Raw genomic sequence first — 22,960 nt, forward strand, 5'->3', positions numbered from 1 at the left:
GGAACCTTTTCCGTAGAGTTCCAAAAGGAATTTTTTTAAAAAAATTTACCCCCAAGATTTTAAGTGCAAAAAGCAAGACAAATTGAGATTTAAGTAGCAAGTATTGATGTGATAATGTCTCCAATATTATGTTGTTCGACAATATATAGATTATTTTTATTAATCTTCCCATATACATATATATATATATATATTTATTAGTCTATCAGATGTTTAACTTTCTTAATTTATGGTGGTTATAGCCTTTGATTTGATTCTAAAATGTTGTCTAGTAATGTAAATGATGTCTAATTTCATTGTCGAAGATAAGGCTCCATAACTATATAAGATTTGGAATTCAAATTCTATAGTGTATAGATTGTTATTCTATTTTTATATTCTTTTAATAGTAATTATTTATTTATTTTAATAATAGTAATTGTTTATTTATAAATATTGAATATTAATCATTAATAGATTAATTATTACCATTGTCAGTTACTCAATAATAATGCGATGGTAATTAATTAATTAAAACAGCTAATTTATCTTATATATATAAATCAATAAGCAAGTTTTGCATCTTGTACGTACGTAAGGAGAAATCTACATAGAAAATTACGAATATTTTTTATACTTGGGAAAAAGTACCATTTGTTTGTGAATAAATTAAAGACGATTAATTAATAGGCGGAGAAATCGAATGCGACAATTATGGGTGATTAGTCGAGAAGTCACATTTCCAATTGAACGACTCGATTTGTACGACGATGTAACATGACAAAATTCAAGTACCAAACCAACTATTGAGGAAACAATCATGTCTGTCGATAAGATCTAGTTCATTGGGATAGGGATATTATTTTAATTTAATAGTAAGTATTGTTTTATTTTAATAATATTCGTTGATTAAATATAGTCATTTTATATTGATGATTAGTATATAATTATTATAGTTGTCTGTTGTTATTCGATAAAAAAATTTAATATTGACAATTGTAATCAATATATTTATTGAATAATAGTGCATCGCTTTCATTTAAAAAATACAATAGTGTAATGTTGGTCCAAATTATATTTTTTATTATTTAAATCTTGTCCCATTTTCATTTTAATTAATATATATATATATATATATTATGTTTACCAAAAAAATATCATATATTTGTTTAAGGAAAGATTTATATACATAATAGGTATATATTGTATCGGATTTAGAGTAATGGATCCTATGGTAAGTAATTTTTAGAAAATTTAGGATATGACACAGCTCAGATACGATTTATTTTAGAAAATTTGTTTATAAACATATAAATAATTTATATGGATACAAGTAGGCCAAATTGCAAACTTAGTTCCATAGGATGGGGTCATTTTAAAAAATAACCCTGCGCTTTACGATTGCATTTACTTAGTTGCAACGAGGGGTATTTGTAATTAAAGAAAGGGTTGCAATCAAAGATATCTTAAATATACAAAGATAAATAATCGAATTCTTGGATAAGGAAAACAGTGATTCTGTACCATTAGCAGAGGGAACAAACATAAAGCCTTTGAGTACAAGGTTACTAATACAAAGAACACAACAAAGTGAGCACCTCTCACTATTCAGAAAACAATCAACCAAGCGGCCAATATAGCTACTGAGCTGACGAAAAAAAAAAACAAAAAAAAGACCGATGATCGGATTCCTTTGCAACGTTTGACTTCCGACCAAGAAACCGAACACTAGTTTGAGAAGTGGACGAAATGAGACACATGAAGCAGCAAAGCTAAAAGTGCAAGAAATTCGAAGCTCTATGCCGATCCAAATTCAGAAAACCATTTCTCGTGCTTCTCAATATCAGCCGCAGAAACACTGGGTTGAACCTTAGCGATGGCTTCTAAGAAGTCGCACATTGCAACCGGATCCTTTGAAATCTCATCCTTTGGCATGTTCTTGATCTCATCACGTGTCTTTCCGGCTATCTTGCGCCTCATGCCATTTAATGAAGCGTCGCGACAAACATTTGTTAGATCATCCCCACTGTATCCCTCTGTCTGACGCGCAACTTCATCTATATCCACATCTGGTGCGACCTGGTTGAACAGACAAATGCATAAATTTTAAGCTGATATGATGACAATTAATGGCACAAATTAACTGATTACTACAATACAACAAATTCTAAAACGCACGTTGCGCGTTTTCATACTTTACAAAGTGAATGAATAGAAATGTAATTTTCTTGAACGTTCGCATCATTCATAGTGGTTAGGAGTAAGTTCTGTTCATAGAATTGGAACGAAGAACAGTCCAAGAAAATAAAGCATTAGAACCTACACGAAACCCTAGTCATGATATGATAATCACCTATTCCGCATCCATGCAAATGCTGTCAGAATGAGAATTTAATAGGAAAAAGTAAAAATCAGGACCGACACCTATATAGTTGTGCTCCATTTTAAATTTTTATGCAATCGAGGTATCATATGTTAAAGCATTTCTCAAAATGTTGATTATCTTTTCCACGAGACAGTTATAATAACCAAGAAATGCATGGACATCAACATACCATAACACGAGATACCATCCTATCAAGGAAACAGTAAATGACAATGAATAGTTCAGAAGTACCAACAGGATATATTCCGGCTTTGAGTATTACCATCTCCATTGTGATAAATTAGATAGTTTTCTTTGCAGAACAACATATCCATATTAATAAATCTAGTTTGGTATGAACAATGATGATGCCAGACTCAACGAAGCCTTAAACCAAAGAGCGATCCAAAATAGCAGTCAACGGGTACTGTGTTAAGCACAGTGATCTGATGGAACAATGTAGCATTGGAAGTGTGCTTCTTCCCAAGTAAATTACATGATTGCAAAATCAATATCTGCCTGCTCAAAGAGCAGTAAGTTGTTACCTCTACAGTTTTTAAATTTATTCGTATAAGCTCCTTACGACTCTCAAAATTTGGTAACGGGATGTAGATTCTTTTCTCAAGCCGCCTCCTGCATTTGTCATGATAAAACAGAATGGAACTCCCAACTTAGGTTTTGAAGAAAGAAAATCACTAACATAGAATGATGAATAACACAAGGCCTAACCTTAATGCCTCATCTATATCCCAAGGAAAATTTGTAGCTGCTAAAACCATCACTATCTTCCGTGTACCATCTTCATTGGTGGAAGAAGCATTGACACCATCTACCTGAACTAGAAGTTCAGACTTCACCCTTCTGGATGATTCATGTTCTCCAGAAGCCCTATGAAATGAAAATAACTCATAGATCAAGGGACGTAAACAAAATATGCATCTGAACCAATTATCAAAAGCATATCAGACTGAATTCTTGGATTAAACACTTAAACAAGTGTAGAAATTAAATGTCATAGCTGAATGTTAGGCAGTAAAGCATTATGAAAATAATAATTAAAAGACGCATTTTGCTTAGCCCCAAGTCCATTACCAAGCACATGGGTAGTAACAGGATTAAGATACAATCACAAGCCATGTAGATTTAGAGAATCAGAGACCGGAAAAGAAGAATATTTGGTTATTGAAAAAAATTTAGATGTTTGCAAATATACGACATACATACTATTACTAAAATGCTAAAAATAATTGATTGAGAGATTTACCATGCCTTTAATCACTCAACTACTAAATTCTTAGTATTAAAAGCAATGAATATCTTACCCGCGAGCATTGCAGAGAGAATCAATCTCATCAATGAATATTGTACTGGGAGCATAAGCTCGCGCAAGATCAAATAAGCACCGGACCATTCTTTCACTTTCTCCACGCCATTTTGAAGCCAAGGTCGCAGAAGAAACATTGAAGAAAGTCGTCCCACACTCAGTCGCTACTGCCTTAGCAAGAAGAGTCTTCCCCGTACCAGGAGGGCCAAACATGAGAACACCCTTCCAAGGCCTTCGAATTCCCTACAGGCATAGATATTTTAACCTCTAATTATTAAAAGCAGATAGAGTTTTCTAGATTTCATCCTTCTTTCCCAAAAACATAACAGACCTGTCTCTCCACAATGAAATTCAATCTTTTGCCAAGTTAAATTCTCTCCACAAGTGAAGAATAAGAAAGAATAGTGCTCAGTGCTAATAAATGCCATAGCTTAATTGTAGCAACTGCAGATTAGCAGCAAAGGGAGAAGATTACAACTAAGATTCTCTGGTCTCCAGCTTAAGTACACATGAATTGTCAACACTAACAACATATACTTAGAAACTATTCATGATGAAGAATATCCTAATTGATTTAGGGAAGTTAGACAACATTAAAATTATAATAGAACCATTCATCTTCAACCAGTACATGATACCTGAAAATATTCGGGCATCCATAGTGGAAGAACCACAGCTTCCTCAAGAAGTCTTTTTGCTTCACTCAGCCCAGCCACATCATCCCATCTAACGCCAGGAGTGGAGTCCAATACATCCCTTTCAAGCATAGCTGCCAAATCTGCATCAGGGCCTTCATATTGAATTTTTTTCGGCTTTCCATCCTCAGGATCACCATTCTGAAAATTGCAACAAAATCAAGAAATTCAAGAAACTCGAGAAGAACAATATATGAACAAATAGTTAAAGCAAAGCCAATTCCAAATCCTCGAAAGAAGTCAAAGTTTTAAAGCTTAGCAAGTGACATAGACAGAAAACTGAAATAAAATACTGAACACAGAGAAATCTGGGTATTGGCCTGAACTATCACTTTTTTTGGCCTCCGGAAGAGAACAGTATAATCAAACTAAATAGAAGATACTCCTCAAATAGACTGTAAGGTAGTCAATAAATGCACCTGATTTAAATAAAGAAAGTAAGTTTCAAAACAAAAAGCAAACATGTGTGTTCTTCATCTTTGACTTTCTTCTGACATTATAGTCATACCACTTACAGCAAGTGCAAAGGAAGGAATTATATTAAACGAGGGAACAAAAAGATAGCACTACATTACTTAATGGACTTCCGACCTGACATCTTCATTATCGTGGTATATGAATTAAACAGATGCTTACACATTATCCCCTGTTTCCAAATTCTATAACTCTTTCTGACATGAGCATGGGGATATTTCCTATTTTATCCAACTATAAAAGAGGCAACTCAATTTCCCATTTAGTAACCACAGTAATACTCAAATCAGTAGGAAGTGTAAAGCAGAATTGTATCCACTTGGACCCTTCAGAAAGAGAAAAGAAGCTCCTTGGTCAAGGTTAAACTTATTCTTGCTATTATTAGTTGATTTCTTAGATAACATCATAAATTTGAACAAAATTCTCAGCAGAATTCTACTCCACGTCCAAAAGTTCTAACAAGCAACAAAAATAAAAACAACAACTGGAGCTTCTGTCGTTATACTTACTGCAGAATCAGCTTTCCCAGTGGTGGACTTCCCAGATGTTTTCCTTCCAGTAGTTGATGATCGAACACCTGTGTTGGCCTTACTAGTCGCACCAGTCCTTCCTCCCCGTGCAGTTGTTCTTGTGGAACCTCCACGAGCCCAAGCTCCATCTTGTGGTGACTTCCTCATGCCCACTTGATTACTTCTTGTAGGTCTCCTACCCGTAGGATCTCGACTAGGTGGCCTCCACACATCAGGGTCATCCATTGGGGCACCAGAAGATGTAGGATATTCGTCCAATGGTTGAAATACAAAAGACGATTTGGTCGAAATAGGAGGAGAATTAGGCCGCCTACCAATAGGAACCTCCTTGAACGACCTTTTCTCAGCATCCAACTGCTTCACGACCTCTGTTTCTTCTGAAATCGCTTTCTTTACATTCATCCATTTGGAACGAAGCAAAGGGTCATCAACCGTGTTCAAATGCCTGTAAAGAGATAGACACGAGATGAATTTTTCAGCACAGGAAACTGCATCTGCGTAAAACCTACTTTGTAAAACAATTCGCACACAACAAAAACAAAGAGCATCAAAACAAGCAAAACAAAATTAATAAATTCCAAACCGAGTAAAGATTTCCCAAAATCCGCTCTTTCTGAAATTTTCTCGTTTTCATTTTCCTTCCACTCCTTTCTCAATCAGACAAGTAAAAAAATCCAAACTAAAGATCCAATAAAATTACTTAAAGCTCCGATTAGCTTCAAATTCTCTTGGAACACAAGCGCATAATCAAAAAAACGAGATGGGCCAGCGGCCAATTAGCAAAAGAAAATTACTTGTTGATCTGAGCAATGGCGCCATCGAAGAAGATAACAGAAGTGTCATAGAGCCCTTCCACTGCGTACTCTCTCGCTAACTTCAGATGATCTTGCAAGCCGGCCAGCGAAGCGCCCACCATTTTTTATATATACATACACTCCCCCTGTATTTATACAACACGAATTCAAAAAGGGTTTGCTCGAATTAGGGTTTTGAAACGAACTTGCAAGCCGTGCTCAGACAACAATAGGAAGAAGAAGAGTTAACGATTGATCAAACGAAACGAAACAGAAACAAGAAACTGGTTTGCAATTTGAGGCTGTTGGAGCTGAGAGCCATAGAAATGGAGGAGGACGGCGACGTTTAAACGGTCGACTGAGAAGAAAAGAAGAATCGCCAATTACACTTCCGCCCCTGGATTTAAGCACATTTACATTAGGGGGATTTTCTGAAAATTTTTAATCCACTTTTTCCCAAAATAAACTTTTTATCTTTTGTGTGTGTGTGTGTGTGTGTGTGTTTTTTAAACGTTAAATCTACAAATTGCGAACTAAATTATCTGGAAATTCATACTTATTATATTTTAGATAATTTTAGTTTAATGAATTTTTACTTATTTACATAATTAAGAAATAATATTTACATTCAATTTCACATTAAATTATTTGGAAATTCACACTTATTTAAATAAAAAAACTTAAATCCCATTACTTATTTATATAATCAAGAAAGTAATATCCATCCAAAATAAATAATTAATATTTAAATTTAATATAAAATTAACTTTATAGAAAATTAATTTCTTTCCCAAAGCAAGATATAAAAATGCATTATAAATAAAATAATATTCTATAAATAATAATTAATATTAATATTTAAGATATGTAAAATGGTAAAACAACAAATAATTCAAACTTGAAAGCACTTTAAATGATTCCTTGCCATCTTAAACCTTTAAATTTGACATTTTAAATTTCAAACACAATTTTGCATATGTTGTTAGTTTCATAATTAAACAAAAAAAAGAAGAGTGACATAATGATGAGGAATCATACAACTCATCCAAAAATGTGGTAATGTGTCTTGAAATTCAAATTTATTCAAAAATTTAAAATGAAATAAAAACTTATATTTTGTTGATAAGATTTCGAGTAAAAGTCGATTTTTTGTAAATTTGTAAGTTTAAAATTATAAATTCAAATTTCATCAGATGCATAAATAATTGTATTTTATTGTAATTATTTATAATTTAATAGTTATTTTAAAATATATTGATTTGTGGATATTTTAATGTAATTATGCATTTGCTTCTATTAAAAGAAAAAAAAATAAAGAAGTTGAAATTTGCAAAAGAGAATGTAGTGGAGAAGAATGGAAGGTTGAGATATTTGCAATATGGAGCCCATAACCATTTATTAAGTAGGCCCAATCCAAATTCTAACATCAAATTAATCCAAATTTGCCCCCAATTCACTACCAAATTTCAATTCACTAGTGCTTCTCAATGTTGCCCAAAATCAATTGCTTCAATTCTATCAACAAATAAATAATATGGTGGAATTAATATCATTTTTTTTATATTATATATATATGGTATATTATCTCTGTATGTATATAATACATAATTTTTTATAATTTAAAAAATATATTATAAATAAAAATAAAATATATAAACCAACACGTTACATTTAAACAAAAATAAATAATAAAACAACTTAATGGTGTTATCGACACAACAAAAAAACTGATAAGTATTGTAAATCATCGTTTGTGGGTGAAAAATATATTTTATTTTTATATTAGTGTATATATATATATATATACATGTACATTATATTAAATCTAAGCTCCCTAAGCAACTAATTTGGTATATCATATGTGAAAATTTTAAAATATTGTTACATTTTAATAGTTTACCAACACCAATTTGGTAAGTTATATGTGCAATTCTTAAAAGTCTCACTTTTTATTATATTTTTCTATTACTTTTTACTCATAATTTTATAAATATTCACACCTATTTTGCATACACATCAAACATGTGACATCCAAAAATTCTGAGTTCAAATTCAAGTTCCATTATAGTTGTGCTTTATCCTTCTCAAACTAAAAGGAAGTAAATATGAATATTTTTTAATAAAAAGAAAAAAAAATGAAAAAGAAAGAAAAACCAATGCAGCTGGTCAAATTACTTTTTCAGCTTTTTTAAACTGTTTGTTCTAACTTGGACAATGATCTGAATCAATTTCCAAGGTATGGTGTCTTTTTATGATATTATCCTTAAATTTTGTGTCAAATTGTTAAATTTGTTATCGTGAATCTACGTTTGTATAGGAATGACAATCGGTTGAAGTAAAGGTGGGATTATCAAAATTCAGGACCTGATCTATTTAAGAAATTATTAGATTCAGACCCGACTATCCCCTTTCGAAAACTTGACAAGTTGACTCGATTTACATCTTCAAAACCGTGACTCGATTTACGTCAAACTAAGATCCATCGGTATAAAAATTATTAATGATCAGAAAGCCATTAAATTAATTATATCACTAAATCGATTTTGGATCGTAGAGTGTTTGATTATTTTCATGATACATTTTGAGGAATGGATAAATTGGAAGTGATCTCCACATAAACCATATTTGAGGGCTTAGAAATAGGGAAAATAACAGTTAATCAACACATTTTAAAAATATTTGAGTTGAGATCCTGACCATTCATCTTGACCATTTTTGCAAACTTGTTGTAGTAGATTGAATTGATGTTCATGTTAGAATATAGAAAAGGATAAAAATATTTAATAAATGAATAATTGTAAAGGCACAAAAATTCAATCAATCGTCATATAAGTCCCATCTCAAGAAAATGCACTTCAGCTATAACACCCATGTTCAGTAATATTCCCAATATTTTAAATTTAAACTTGAAATATACATACAAGTGTCGATGTATGTATATATGTACGTCTATAACTTTATAGAGATAAAGTACAACAAGCTTTTCTAAGGGTTGAAAGTCGATAGACTCGATATAATTATAATGCTCTTTTGTGCTATTACTGTATTTTTTTAAAAAAAAATAAAATATTAGAAAAATGGACGAAGTGGATAACAAAATTTGAAAGATTTTAATAATATGTCCACTTAATCCTTACAAAAATTTGATTTTTTTTAAAAAATTAATAAAATTATAATTCATGGTCCATAAGTACCATTTTAATTGGTCACAGCAAAAATTGAATGACAAATTAATGAAGATTAACGGATTGTGTTAAATATTGAACGACGTTAAAATTAGAATTATTGACAGTTTCGCAAATCAGAATGGGATTTTTATAGTTATGATAAATTTTAGGGGAGTTTATTATAAATTATTATTATTTTTTTAATAATTAAAGTGAAATATAAACGCATCCGCATGAATGTTTTCTTTTTCTTATGTTTCTTATATTTATTATTTATTCATGGTATTTTTATTTTTTTCCTTTTATGTGAATTTCAATTTACATATGTAGACATGAAAATTACTATTAAAATAAATGAATAAATATTTATAATTTTCCATAAGCAACGCATTCTTTGTGCCACACATTACTATATGCAAAATACATTTATTTTTATCACCCCCTCTCAAAAAAAAAAAAAAAAACTCACCTACTCAGTTTAATCCTAAGAGGGCAATTGTATACTATTTAATTACAAATGCTTTTTTATTATTTAAAAAATTATAAATACTCCATCATTTTATCAGTCGTCCAACAACTATTTGTTAGTTTTTTATTCAACTTTTACGATAAATTGACGAAATACTTTTAAAATTATAAATTATTTATTTTTTAAAAAAGCATCTAAATTTTTTTTATAAATTAAATGGATCATTTTTTTTTTCAAATTTTTCAAAGTTTTCCGTCTACGTTGTCCAAATCTTTTACAATTTGGTTTTTTCTTTTTCAAAAAAATGTTGATAAGTCCAATTCTCCATTCAAGTGATTTCATTGTATATTAAGAATATTGATAATTTTTCAACAAAAAATACTTATAATTGTGTCAAATTTCATCGAGAACTCGTTATAATTTTATTCAATAAAAAAATAAAAAAATGGAATCCCACGAGGGCAATAGTGTACTTTGGCTCAATCCAAGGTGGCGAAGGCTGGAATTGTTTCTGAGCCAACCCAAACTGATCATATTTTTTTATCAGTCACCACAAAATAGAGTTGCGATTCTCCCGCAATTCCCCAGCAGATAACAATGGCGGTGCTGACTGTATTCTCCCCGCCAACCAACCCTTCTCTGCTTACGCCATCACCCTCCTCACTCTCCATTTCCTATTATTTTAATAACAATGACTGTACAGATTGGTATTGTCTGCACAAGAATAATTCTAAATGGGCTCCATTTTCCACGACTCCCCTAGTTTCTAAGCAGAGAACAAAGGCAAGAGCTAAATCAAAGCTATGCTTGATGCAGTCCCGGATGATGCCCGAGTCCTCAAGTTCATCAGGTGAGTTACTGAGGTTGTCAGGATTTTGTTTTTTGTGGATGTTTCTTGCACTATGGGATGATTATGCAAGATTTTTGAAGTTATCTGTTAAATTTTAATTTCGCAAGAGATTATCTTTTTTGGTTGTATTTTGTAGTTTGGGAACTATTGTGATCATTCCTGGTTAAGGGTTTGTGTCATTTTGTTGAATTTGTTTCTTTTTTTATAATTGTTGTTGTTTTGTTGATTTGTTTAATTTTTGTGGTTACTGTGAAGAGATAGAAATGAACGAAAAAAGTTAGAATATTAAGAAAAGAACAGTCAGTATTAGTTGTGCAGCACCTGATTGTTGGGCTTATAGTCTCGTCTGTAAGGTTTATGTTAAACTTATAACTGTATTAAGTACTTATTCCAGTGCATTTGTGTTCTTCATGTGTTGATTGTTTCCAGTCTCTGTTCGCTTTGATGAATTCATGATTCTTGTTTCTTCCTCATTGAAAGAAGATAAGTGAAAAAGAGCCTTCAGCAAGAGTGGCATAAAGACATTTGAAGGGGGTGTGTCAGTAGATCAATTTTTCAAACTTGTCAGCGCTCTGATAAAAAAGAAAGATTTTTAACCTCTGAACGCTCAGCAAGAGTTTTTGTGTAGCTATTTGTTTAAAGGGAAAGAAAAAGGTAGAGAAAAGAAGAGAAACTGGAGTCTTCGTGACGAGCAGCTTCGAGGCATATCAACAGTTAGGCCATTCTTCATAGTTCCGACACGGGTGGTTGAATTGCCTAAGCAATAGGTGATTCTTGTTCGATAAGAACTCTAAGCAATGTTCTAACAGAAAATGTTGTTTTCCCTTTATCCCGCTGCAGGGGCTCTTGCGGTTGCCTGCCTTCCACAATATGGGCTTATTAATTATATTTGAAAGCATTCTAATTGCACTAAATCTGAAATTTAAAAGGTAAAGAGAAATCATCTAACGGTGACTCCCATGAGTTCTGTAAGTTATCGAATTGGACTGTTACTCCTCCTACTGCACAGACTATGTTGCCGTGAGTTATTTCTTTGCATCAGAATTCAGTTGAGAAATTGTAAAATAAAGCCCCTGCTACAAAAGAAGAAGGAGATTCAAACACTAGAATATACAAACTTCTAATGTTCACAGAATTTCTCTATTAGAATAGAATTGTTGTGTGATTCATTAGATGGGTTCTTGTTGCTCTTTTCTTAGTGATAATTGATGCAGGCAGTGGATGCTCATGGATGACGGACAACTCTTCTGTTCAAGATAAAATTGCTGGTCATGGGATGAGGGAAGGTCCATTGCATTCAGTGTTTCCTACAAAACCGGCGGAAGTATCTTCTGTGAAGGACCTCTTTGATTTTATATGCGGCGGTCCTCTTATTGACAAAGTCGGCTTGACCTCAGACAAGGTGGCTGAATCCATCGACAAGTGGGTAGTATATGGATCACAGCTTTGCCGATTGTTTAAGCTAAATGAACTTTATCTCACGGAACCACAAAAAGTTCGGATCTACCATTACTACATACCAGTCTTCATGTGGTGTGAACAGGAAATCTCTCGTCATAATTCCAAGTTCAAAGACGAAGATGATATCCCCCCTCTAGTGGTACTTTTTTAACGTTCAAGGGATTGCATTAATTCTTAACTAATTCTTGTATATGTTGCTTGGGCCTTGGAGTAGTTCTCATACTCTTCCCTATTCAAACATTGTTTGCCAGATGCTGAGTGCAATAGCATCTATTGAAGCTGGCATTGATAATTTTATTTACTCTTGGTGCAGATCGGTTTCAGTGCACCACAAGGTTGTGGAAAAACTACACTCGTTTTTGCCCTGGATTTCCTCTTCCGTATAAATGGGAGGTAGATTACAAGATGGTAATATTTGTTGAAAGTAAGATATTGAATATTAACTCAAAGATGTACAAACTGACCAACAGAAAATTTCAGGAAGACTGCAACTATATCTATTGATGACTTTTATCTGACAGCAGAGGGTCAGGTAAATTTTAGTTCATCATTTCGCATTAATCTGTGAAGTTTTCCTCTCTGATGGATTTTAATATCTGTTTTAGGCGAAACTGAGAGAAAGCAATCCTGGAAATGCGCTCCTAGAGGTAGTTCGAACAACTTATCTCTGAAATTGAACTTCTTTTCTTAGAACTGTTGTTTAAAACCTAAACATCTCTTTTTCACCTCCAGTTCCGTGGAAATGCTGGAAGCCATGATCTCTCATTGTCCATTGAGACACTGACATCCCTAAGCAAATTAACTAGAGAAGGTGGGATCTAGCATATTGTATTTCCTCCTAATTCTTTGGATCATGTTACGGTGACATAATAGTTATTTATATTTTCAAAATTCAGGCACAAAAATGAAGCTTCCTCGATATGACAAAGTAAGCATAAATGACCAAACTCCTGCTCTCAAATATTTGGTCTGTTACTAACTCATTAATTTTATATTCTATTTTGCAGTCCGCATATAGCGGTCGAGGTGACAGGGCTGATCCTTCGACATGGCCGGAGGTAGAAGGCCCTTTAACGGTAGGTTGTTCATAGTAGATCTAGTCCTCATGGTCAGTGAGTTCTTATGGACAATGAGTTACATGGTTGTGGATAATTTGCACGTTTGACGCATGAAATTGGTTTAATACTGTTTTCTTCTGGGTTCAAACTGAATCTTTCAGATGTATACCATGCCCTATTAGATGCGACCTGAGATGGTACTTAACATTATCATCGTTGTTTTCTGGGATTACCGCACTAGCACCATCTAATATTTAAGCATGTTACAAAAAGAACCCCTTGATTTGGAACAATTACACTGCATCTCCAACAGCCATGTTTCACATTACAGATTCCCCTTTGAAAAACATAACTTGAAAGGCTGTCAGTATACATTACAAATTCGATGGATTTCTTGTAATATACCCAAAACTTAGGGGTTATCTATTTAATCAAAGCTTGTTCTTCTCATGGTCCATAGGCTGTTCTATTTGAGGGTTGGATGCTCGGGTTTAAGCCTGTTCCAGTAGATGTTGTGAAGGCTGTAGATCCACAGGTTCGAGAACTGGGACACATTAATTTTGTTCCTCATTCATTATCTTCATCCAACACGCCTGCAACCTCATTTTCTCAACATAATTTGCAGCTGGAGATCATTAACAAAAACTTGGAAACTTATTTTGACGCGTGGGACAAGTTCATCAAATCATGGATAGTAATCAAGATTCAGGATCCCAGTTGTGTCTATCAGTGGCGATTACAGGTAAGTTGTGCAATGCGCCCTTCTAATCCCATCATCTGAAAAATGTCATTGCATGCCGCAGTCCTCTGACTGGTAACATGGGGTATCTTTAGGCCGAGATCGCTATGAGGGCTGATGGAAAACCTGGAATGTCCGACGAGGAGGTAGTTTTAAAGTGTTTTGACTAAAATTGTTTGATATCTGCGGCTTGCAAAGATTATATCTTGCAGTCTCCTAAGCAAACAAATTATTTCCTTCTCTTCTGCTGTAACTTTTACAGGTTTTGGATTTCGTTTCAAGATACTTGCCGGCATACGAAGCATACCTTCCAACCCTTTATGCCGAAGGACCAAATGGATCGGATCCGGAGCATTTACTCGTTGTCGAGATTGACGAGGGCAGGAACCCCATTCTCGCCAACTAGAATTTAGAGAGAGGCTTCCAGTTTAATCTTAATTTTTGTATGTAAATTAATTTCTTTGATTCTTTTTCACCAATGAAACAGTTATCTCATGTCCAAATTCTGATGGTTCAAGAAATACAGAGCGACCCTGCTGTCTGAAACTCTCGTGTTTATCTCAACTGTTCATACTGTTTCATTTCTTGCATATACACTAAGAAGGATCAAATCTGTTCCCCTCTCCTGGCACTCAAACCTGTGATCTATCTTAGTGATTTGATAGATTTAATGTTGTATGTCTAGTAATATAAGGGTCTAATTGTTCTGTACATAATAGCAAAACGGAAGTATTATATGTTTTTTTCTAATGTGAAAACTTAGAGGGAATAGTTTTGTAATTTTTTTAAGAATCAAATATGCATAATAAGTATCACTATTAACAAGTAGTTGTAACCTTAAAATCAAAACATCTAAGTTTTCATATTCGGATGTATTCCTTTCTCATGAGAACTACACTAGAAAACAGTTCCACACAAAATCACATTATGATTTAACAACTTCAAAATTAACACAAAATATGGTATACATATCTAACAAATCCAAGTTCTTAATTTTAACATATCCCCATTATTCCCTCTCCAAACATAGTACAATACTAACACAAGATTCTTGCAGCACCAATCCTCCATGCAAGAACTCAACCACAGTTGCAGCAGCAAATGTCCAGACAACATTCACATGTCTCAAAACAACAAAAACAGCAACACAACGCGAACAAACTGCATTAAAAACGTCAAAAGTTTCACGATTCAAATAATATTTTTAAAAAAGAAATTAGAAGACAAAGATAAACTCATATTCATGTATGATGCATTAGTAATCACCATGCATAGAGGCAGCCTTTCTCCTCATGTCTCCTTTTGACATGATCAACATACGACATGTCTTGATACCCTGGAGCATCCATCCTTCTCTACTAAGTCTGTGTTTAATTGTGATGGACTAATAGATGTGTTTGTAGGTGTTTTTATAGAGGTGTAACTGAGGAGTTTGCTTATGGATTAAGAGTTCTAGTCACCTTACTTGATTTTTTGGTCTATGTATTTATTGCGAATGTCTCTATATGTGATTATTTGTTTATGATTTTGTGGGATTGCCAGTTGGAGATTTGGGAAATGGGAATTAGACTTAATTCATATAAAATCTCTTGTAGGTATTAAATGTTTTCTTTTCCTTTTTCCATTTTGAAAAGTCTATTTCTTGCATGATTTTATGATTCATATTTTTAAATGTTTCAATAATTCCTTTAAAGTTAGCAATATCAACATCAAAGTTCAGGTCCAATATTCTATAAATATGAAGTATTTGATTAGATTTTATTAACTATGTGTGTATTTATCTTCAATTTGTTGTTTTATTATTCGTAATAATATTTAAACTATTAATGGTTGTACCAAATTAAGTAATGACTGATATTTTAATGTAATGATATAATTATAATATATTTTTTTAATGAAATTAGTAAATACATAGTGTAAGCCATAGTTTTAAATTTATCAATGTTGATTTTTGTTTCTTCCATCCTTAGATAATATATAAATAAATAAATAATTTTAATGAGAAAATTTTGATAAAAATATTCTAACGCAACTTGATTATTGAAAATGAACTCCAATATGATATTTATACATTTGTCTATTCAAATGGATGGTGAAAATTAATGTTAATGGTATAGTGAGAAACTCTCAAACTCTTTCAAAACTCTTTCAAAAATACTTCTAAATACTCTAAAAGCTTCTAGAACTTAAAATTTACCTCAATTTTTATATTTATCTAAAACCTTCCATTCATAGTCTTCCACATTTATGTTGCTCTTTTAGTTAGATTAGTTTTAGTTAAAATTATTAGATTATTTCTTTGATTACCAACACATTTATTTCGCTCAGAAATTATTAGTCTTTTCTTTTATATATATATATATATATATATTTTCATGACATGTAAAATAGAATTTGTAGAAAATAAGATTTATGTTGGTATACTGATGATTTAATGTTTTAATGACTTCTTGTGTATAGATACTTTTGTCTTTAGAAAAAAGTTTAAAAAAAATATATAAAATATTATGTGATGCTAATAGTCTTATGAATAGTATATAAATTGCGTTTATATATATAACATGCAGACAATATAGATAAAATATTTAGATATAGATTAGATGCAATCAAGAAAGGTACTTAGAAAATTAATTACATGAATTTAGTAATTAGAATTGAATTTTTAAACAATTTAATGAACTTTTTTAATACCATTGTTACAAGATTTTTTTAGTTCAATGTTTTCAATTAATATACTTATTATATATTATCAAAATTAAGTTAGATAATAATAATATTTATCTACATAAACATCACCAAAATTAACATAATTATATAAATAGTTTTGTTAAATGAAAAAATGAAAGAGATCTTTTAACCCATTCGTAGTTTTAAAATAGAATCGACGAAAAAGGAAGAAGTGCTATAATTATATTTATTATTTTTATAAAAAAAATTGACTGAGTTCCACACTCAAAAGTAAAAAAAAAAAAAAAAAAGAAATAAAGATGAATAATTGAGATGATAATATAACAGATAGAGTGACGTGAAGAAGCATTTTTATTGAAATGGATTAAAGATTAATTTCAATACACAAAGAAAAGTCATAAATAGGAATTTTTATTTAATTTCTTGTCTTGCTAAAATAAACAGGAATGGTGATAGATCAAGACATTTGACAGGAACAGCAAATCCTATTTTTCATAGGCAGCAACAGCAAACACCCTCCAGACAGAACTCACAGCTCTCTGCACAGCAACAACAGCAACACATTGCAAACAAGCTGTCCCAAAACAAACATGGGCTGCTCAGTCTATTTATTATGAAAAATGTAGACAGGAAAAGACATGAAAAAAATGTTTCAAGTTCAGAAATTCAAGATTTACCATTTAAGCCCTTCACTAGAAAATAAGTAATGAAATTTGTAAAAATTAAGTAAAATGTAATTTCGGTAGGACCGTATACGAACCAAGCATAGAGACATCCTTTTTCATCGCGGCGTTTCTGGATATGGTTGGAGTAGGACATGCCTTGATATGCTGGTGCTGCTTGCATTTTTCTCTTCTGTCTCTTTCTTTCTTCTGCTTCAAATTGTTGTGGGAGTCTGAAGATATGATCAAGGCATGAAAATGTTGTGGTGGTCTCATATTTAATGCCTAGTTGTGTTGGTTAGCTGGCCTACCAAGAACAGCTTTTGAGTGCATTAATTTGACAGTTGAGAGTGGCACCTCCAGCATTGATTGGAGCTAAAGGCTAAAGCTTGAAATGGAAAATGTGAACCCCCCTCCCCCCCAAGACCTACAGTCACACAGATAAACTATATACATGGATAATTATGACTGTCTGAAAGTTAAGAATATGGGACTTTTCAAAAGTTGCGCATTCACCTATACATAGAGAAAGGGATGTCTACTGAAGGGTAAGTGAATGTTATATGGTCCATTAGAATAGGAGGTAGCTGGAATCTTGCTTATATCTATGATAGTTCATCAGAAACTGGTTAGAATTCCAACTTAGAGGGAAGACGATAGGTGACATCATGCACTTTTGAACAAAACGAAAGCAATTACCGAGGTAACAATTTCGTCCAACACTCTTGACTAGTTGAACAGATAAACACAGGGACTACATACAACAGAAATTTATGGAATAGAATGATCAATCTCACAAGAAAAAGTTGCATATGAAGCCTGCAGATATGGAGATCTCTAGTTGAGATTTTTATGCCCTTGGACGCTTCCTGCAAAGGACATGTCAAGAAGCTGACAGGTAGGGAGCTCAAAGGCCTAAGAGCTTTTGAGATTTTACAGAGACACATTGGTGAAGCACAAAGTTCATATTCACACTCAAAATACTTGCAGCGTTAAGTAGAGCAGCAGAAGATTATGTGATGCCGACCCTTATTGGTGGATTTCAGGAAACATCAAACATAAAGTAGATGAACTCTACCAGCACGTAACGAGCATCAAGCAAAATCATGACATACAACTGAAGTTTGTTTGAGACAACAGCTTGCTTAGAACAAAAGTGCTCCAGGAAAGCAAAATACAGAAATTAAATAGAATGAGACCGAGCTTCAATTTCATCAACAGAAGTGCTTTCCATTAAAACATTACGAATATCATACTACAAAGTCATCAAACACCCTATTGCTCTCTTCCTCTGAATAATACTCATTGCGAATACACTATTACAATGTGATCTCAAGAATGCTTAGCCATAGAACAAATAAAGAACTTGAACTACGACAAGCAAACAATCCGATTACTACAAACTAATACGGAATACACCTGGAACAATATGTAGCTAGCTAACAAAGACACCACCTCCACCAGTCAACACCTTCTAAACAACATCTAGACAAAGGTCATTAGACAAATGGTGGCGGGCCAACCACATCTATTTATATATATGTATGAAATGAATAACAAATTCGACAAGATTGATCAACCTAATCTGCCTTCTTCCCTGCAGATTTCTGGTACTCCTCCAACTCTTTCACCCACAAATCTCCAAACTCACAATCCTTCCACTGCTCAAACCACGGCCCTCCAAGCGTATAATGTATCGCCTTAGGGAACGTGTTCTGATCGCCCTCTACGACCCTATTATGCCCGACAAGGAAATTCCACACAAATGGAATCTCCCCAATCTCATCATCATTCAACCACTGAAACCTATGCAGAAAGGCCCCTGTCTCCTTATTCACAATCTCAGGAGTTAAAACCTTATTCTTGGAGTGCCCACAATTGTACAAAACCATGGAAGACCAGTTCTTGCGAGGATACACAGTTTGCACGGCACCGTCCATTTTCGTCGTCTCTTTGGGTGCATAATTGTGCTGCACGCACATTACTGCGTACTTATCATCAATCAAATCAACTAATTTCTTGATATCATCTAAGTACAAGAAATCACAATCCACAAACATGGCCCAGCCCTCGTAATTCGACAAATACGGGGTCAAGAAACGGGAGAAGGAGAACTCAGTGCTCTCCAACTTCCCCCTATCGCGCCAATAAACGCCTTTCTGGCGCAATTCCGATTGCTTAATGGGGTAAATCTCAACTGGGATTGAAGATCTTTTCAGCAGAGAATAGCGGCAGACCTCATAAGCAAGATCTTCACGCGGATCATAGCCTATGAAAACCTTGAACGGCTTCACATTGCCATTGCTCAAATTCTGGGAAATGGGATCGGAATTCTTTACCTCAACACCATTTGAAGAACGCAAATCCGCCCCGGCCGACATAATCTTCAGTCAAGAAACACCAATCTGCAGCAAAAAGAAAAGAGCCCACAAGATTAATCCAAAGAACAAGCAAGATCATGTCATTTTCACAGCATTAACTACGTGGAATTGAAATGTACCTACTTAGTAGATCTGGGATGGTAAACAAATAACAATAAGGAGAATATTTTTTTACTGGATGTGCAAGAAAATGAGTCAAGAATGCATTTTTATACAGAAAAACGAGTAAAGGGATTTTCTTCCTTTCCCAAATTATTTTAGATTAATTTAGATCACAGATTTTTTTCGTTGCAATAATGGAGGGAGAAGGAATTGTAGTCACGAGCGCACACCGTTGTCGGTGGGGCGAAAGGATTGCGAGGATTTAGCACTGACAACAATGAATTCAGATGGCTTTTCTTTTCTGTGTACTTGAATTGCCCCTTGATTTCAGTATTTGGATTCTTGGATGGATCATTTATCCAAAATTAGGTCAAGAATTAAAATAAATAATTGAAAAAAAAAACTAATGATCTCCCTTCTAATTCAAGATTACCTTATTATCTATATTAATATTAAAAAAACAAAAAAAAATTTACTCGCAAACGATACAATTTCATAAAATCCTAATTTTTTAAGTGTGATGTGTTGGTTTACATATTTTAGTCTTATTTATAATATATTTTAAAATATAAAATATTATTTGTTTTATATTTATAGGGACAGTATGCTACGATAATTAGTTGTACTATTAAAATTTATCTTGTATACGAAATTGTTAGTTAATAATAAATTTATAAAAAATTACGTTGACAAGGCATGAGGTTTAGTCAAAATACACAAACACCCATGTCTTTTGTAAAATTACAGCTACATCCTCTAAGGTTACAGCTCTTATTACAATTACACCCCATATTTAAAAGCAAAATTTACATAAAAACTCATGAAAAATATTACACTAACACCTTTCATGATATCTTTTTGTAAAAAATACAAAATATTTTTTTATATTTTAACCTAATCACACGAGGTATCAATTTAATTTACCTTATCATTTACATAAAGAAAAGAATTATATAGTTTATTAAATGTTGAATTATTTCTAAGTGTGTCAACCACCTTAGCATGTGTTCTTATTTCCTAATCTAAAAGGATATGGACAATTTTGCGTCTTTTTATTAATTGGAAAAGAGTGGATAATCTTTGTGTTCCGCTCAATTGGATTATATGTTCTGAGATGGTGTGCAGTCGTTGCTACTTATTTTGTATACAAACTGAAAATACACCAATGTGTTTTAGATAAATATTTTCAGAAACTCTCAATTTTTCTTCTTAGACACTTTTCTGTTTTATTTAAAATTTAATATATTTTTATTGGCAGCAAAAGAGATTTACATAAGAGTCATAGATAAAACATGAAGACCCATATGTGTATTGGGCTATCCATTATGCTTGGACAAAACATGAATGAAGACCCAGTCCTTAGCCTTTGTCGGGTCGAATGGTTTGGGCTTCTTGTTTCCGGATCTTACCAGTTAAGAGAGTCCAATTCCAAATGCAAAGCAACCTCTTCAAGTAAATTTCAGCTTCTAAAGATGATAATATGTCCGAATCGAATTTTTTATTGCAAATACTATTTCATCACGTATATAATTTTTTTTAAATAAAATATATAATATCGTCATTATATACATGACATGTTTATGTTGAATAGAGTAAAAGATGGAATAAAATTTGTAATTGAATATTCAATCTACATCGAGTTTGAGGCTGGCTGGTCAAAACTCGAGATTCAATTTGTTGAAGGATTTTTGGGATTTGGAATCCGCCCATCCTGGACTCGGGACTCGACTGGTTGTAAATTTGAGAATATATCCTTTCTTTTTAGGATACGTAATGCTTTTGTGCAGATGGGCTAAATTCAAGTTATCTTTATGCCTAAATAAAAAAAAGCTAGAAAGACACATTAATATTTTGAAAAAGAAGCATTTAATTCCCCTTTGCCTTGTTGTACACTTCAATCGTGCAAAATTGGTTCTCATGTTTTAGCATGTATATTATCTTTCATACTCTCATTTACTAACTATACGAGTCCTAATATTCAGTTAACTCCTAGTTTTGTTTTTTCTCCAGTCCCGATACGCCAAATGGTAAGTTCTGTTGAGGTTAGAGAGCACAAAAATTAAGTGTTGGCTGAATATTTGGACTCTTATAATTAGTAAATAAGGACAAAATGAACAATATAGAGGGTAAACATCACTTTTGGTCCTTCAACTATGTCACTTATCCAGATTTGGTCCATCATGTTTTCCTCTCATTAGACTTAATCTCCCAAGTTTATATATTTCATCATTTTTGGTCCATTCCGCTCTTTTCGTTAAAACTAATGTAGGGTGGATAACCCCAGTGATATCTCGTTTCACCAAATACCTATCAACTATTACAAGGTATAACAATGGAGTACTGAACTCCTTAATACAGACCGAGATATGAGATTATAACAAAACAAAAACTGGAGTAATAATAAATCAAATCGAAAGAACAAATCTGTTATGAGAAACGGCTCAGGTTGTCGCCAGACCCAACCACCAAGGTGTGAGTGCCTTGTCACCGAGACTTACTCACCGAGAATAGAAGTACCAAACCCACGGTCACACCACTTTCAGCCGTACCACAGATCATGGAGATCTCGTCTCTCACAATCGGTCACACAGACACTTTGTAGGGATGATATGAGAGAGATATCAAAAGCTAGTATACTGCTATATTTTTTTTTTTCGAGAGGAGGACCGAGTGTATTTATAGGTTCACGGCGGATTGAGAGAGTGGTGGGTGAGGAAACTTTCCAGCAAAGCCATTGTATTGGCTTTGGAAAGTTTCCTTCCAAATCGCCGGTAGAACAAGAAGGTAGAAGTAGGAGAATCCATGGAGGATTATAGCCGTTTGAGAGAGAGGAGAGATTTCAGCGGCGCAAGACGGAAGAAGGGGGGAAATAGCAGATTAGGGTTAGGGCTGAAGTTTAAGTAGTGAGCAAACCGGGTAGCGGACCGGGTCGGGTAATCGGGTAGTGGGCAGCCTGGTGGGTTTGGGCTTTTATTCAGCTGGGCCTTTCTTATAGATCATTTGGGCCATATACTTTACATGCTCCACCTTGGACCAAATCTCTGATGAGAACTTGGCAAGGTGTTCTGGGGTCTGGCGACTTCATCATAGCCAAGAAAAACAGGGACCCTCCAAGCTCTGTACCTGCAAAAGAAAAATAACTAATGGCAGATGACAAGTTAGTCAGGTACTAATCTTAGAATTCTTAAACATGTAACAAACTTATCTAATGGCAGGCTTTTG

At 33.3% G+C, this 22,960-nt stretch overlaps 3 protein-coding genes and 1 long non-coding RNA gene across 6 annotated transcripts; 1 reads left to right on the top strand and 3 right to left on the bottom strand.

The window, feature by feature from the left end:
• Nucleotides 1,481–6,518, bottom strand: LOC105157565 (katanin p60 ATPase-containing subunit A1). The gene is made up of 7 exons (XM_011073973.2): nt 6,162–6,518; nt 5,347–5,812; nt 4,307–4,504; nt 3,667–3,911; nt 3,074–3,232; nt 2,890–2,977; nt 1,481–2,058 (listed from the first exon to the last, which is right to left on the bottom strand). Exons 1-7 carry the CDS (start codon nt 6,281–6,283, stop codon nt 1,777–1,779), a joined length of 1,560 nt encoding a protein of 519 aa, XP_011072275.1. The 5' UTR covers nt 6,284–6,518; the 3' UTR covers nt 1,481–1,776.
• On the top strand, nt 10,324–14,451 carry LOC105157566 (D-glycerate 3-kinase, chloroplastic). Its single transcript, XM_011073974.2, has 12 exons — nt 10,324–10,647; nt 11,862–12,247; nt 12,422–12,501; nt 12,589–12,640; nt 12,714–12,755; nt 12,841–12,919; nt 13,005–13,036; nt 13,116–13,184; nt 13,627–13,701; nt 13,792–13,908; nt 14,001–14,051; nt 14,168–14,451. The coding sequence occupies exons 1-12, from the start codon at nt 10,395–10,397 to the stop codon at nt 14,309–14,311; spliced, it is 1,380 nt and encodes a 459-aa protein (XP_011072276.1). The 5' UTR covers nt 10,324–10,394; the 3' UTR covers nt 14,312–14,451.
• On the bottom strand, nt 14,814–15,331 carry LOC105157567. The gene is made up of 2 exons (XR_847452.2): nt 15,172–15,331; nt 14,814–15,066 (listed from the first exon to the last, which is right to left on the bottom strand). It is a non-coding gene; the product is annotated as an uncharacterized LOC105157567 (long non-coding RNA).
• On the bottom strand, nt 18,460–20,101 carry LOC105157568 (protein CDI-like). 3 transcript variants are annotated; one of them, XM_011073978.2, is made up of 2 exons: nt 19,969–20,101; nt 18,460–19,660 (listed from the first exon to the last, which is right to left on the bottom strand). In XM_011073978.2, exon 2 carries the CDS (start codon nt 19,634–19,636, stop codon nt 18,836–18,838), a length of 801 nt encoding a protein of 266 aa, XP_011072280.1. In that variant the 5' UTR covers nt 19,637–19,660; nt 19,969–20,101; the 3' UTR covers nt 18,460–18,835. The 3 variants fall into 3 exon arrangements, with proteins under 3 accessions (XP_011072280.1, XP_011072278.1, XP_011072279.1); XM_011073976.2 differs by lacking the exon at nt 19,969–20,101 and adding an exon at nt 19,760–19,951; XM_011073977.2 differs by lacking the exon at nt 19,969–20,101 and adding an exon at nt 19,756–19,951.

Source organism: Sesamum indicum, linkage group LG3 (genome assembly GCF_000512975.1).
Source record: "Sesamum indicum cultivar Zhongzhi No. 13 linkage group LG3, S_indicum_v1.0, whole genome shotgun sequence".
Taxonomy (NCBI): Eukaryota; Viridiplantae; Streptophyta; class Magnoliopsida; order Lamiales; family Pedaliaceae; genus Sesamum; species Sesamum indicum.

Bases quoted from the DNA above. Each gene is read 5' to 3' on its own strand.
- LOC105157565 (XM_011073973.2), bottom strand. From the start codon at position 6,283: ATGGTGGGCGCTTCGCTGGCCGGCTTGCAAGATCATCTGAAGTTAGCG. The intron at 5,813-6,161 runs GTAATTTTCTTT...ATCTCTTTACAG, and splicing joins GCCATTGCTCAGATCAACAA to GCATTTGAACACGGTTGATG. The intron at 4,505-5,346 runs GTAAGTATAACG...TGCAATTTTCAG, and splicing joins CTGGGAAAGCTGATTCTGCA to AATGGTGATCCTGAGGATGG.
- LOC105157566 (XM_011073974.2), top strand. From the start codon at position 10,395: ATGGCGGTGCTGACTGTATTCTCCCCGCCAACCAACCCTTCTCTGCTT. The intron at 13,185-13,626 runs GTAGGTTGTTCA...CATGGTCCATAG, and splicing joins AGGTAGAAGGCCCTTTAACG to GCTGTTCTATTTGAGGGTTG. The intron at 14,052-14,167 runs GTAGTTTTAAAG...TAACTTTTACAG, and splicing joins CTGGAATGTCCGACGAGGAG to GTTTTGGATTTCGTTTCAAG.
- LOC105157568 (XM_011073978.2), bottom strand. From the start codon at position 19,636: ATGTCGGCCGGGGCGGATTTGCGTTCTTCAAATGGTGTTGAGGTAAAG.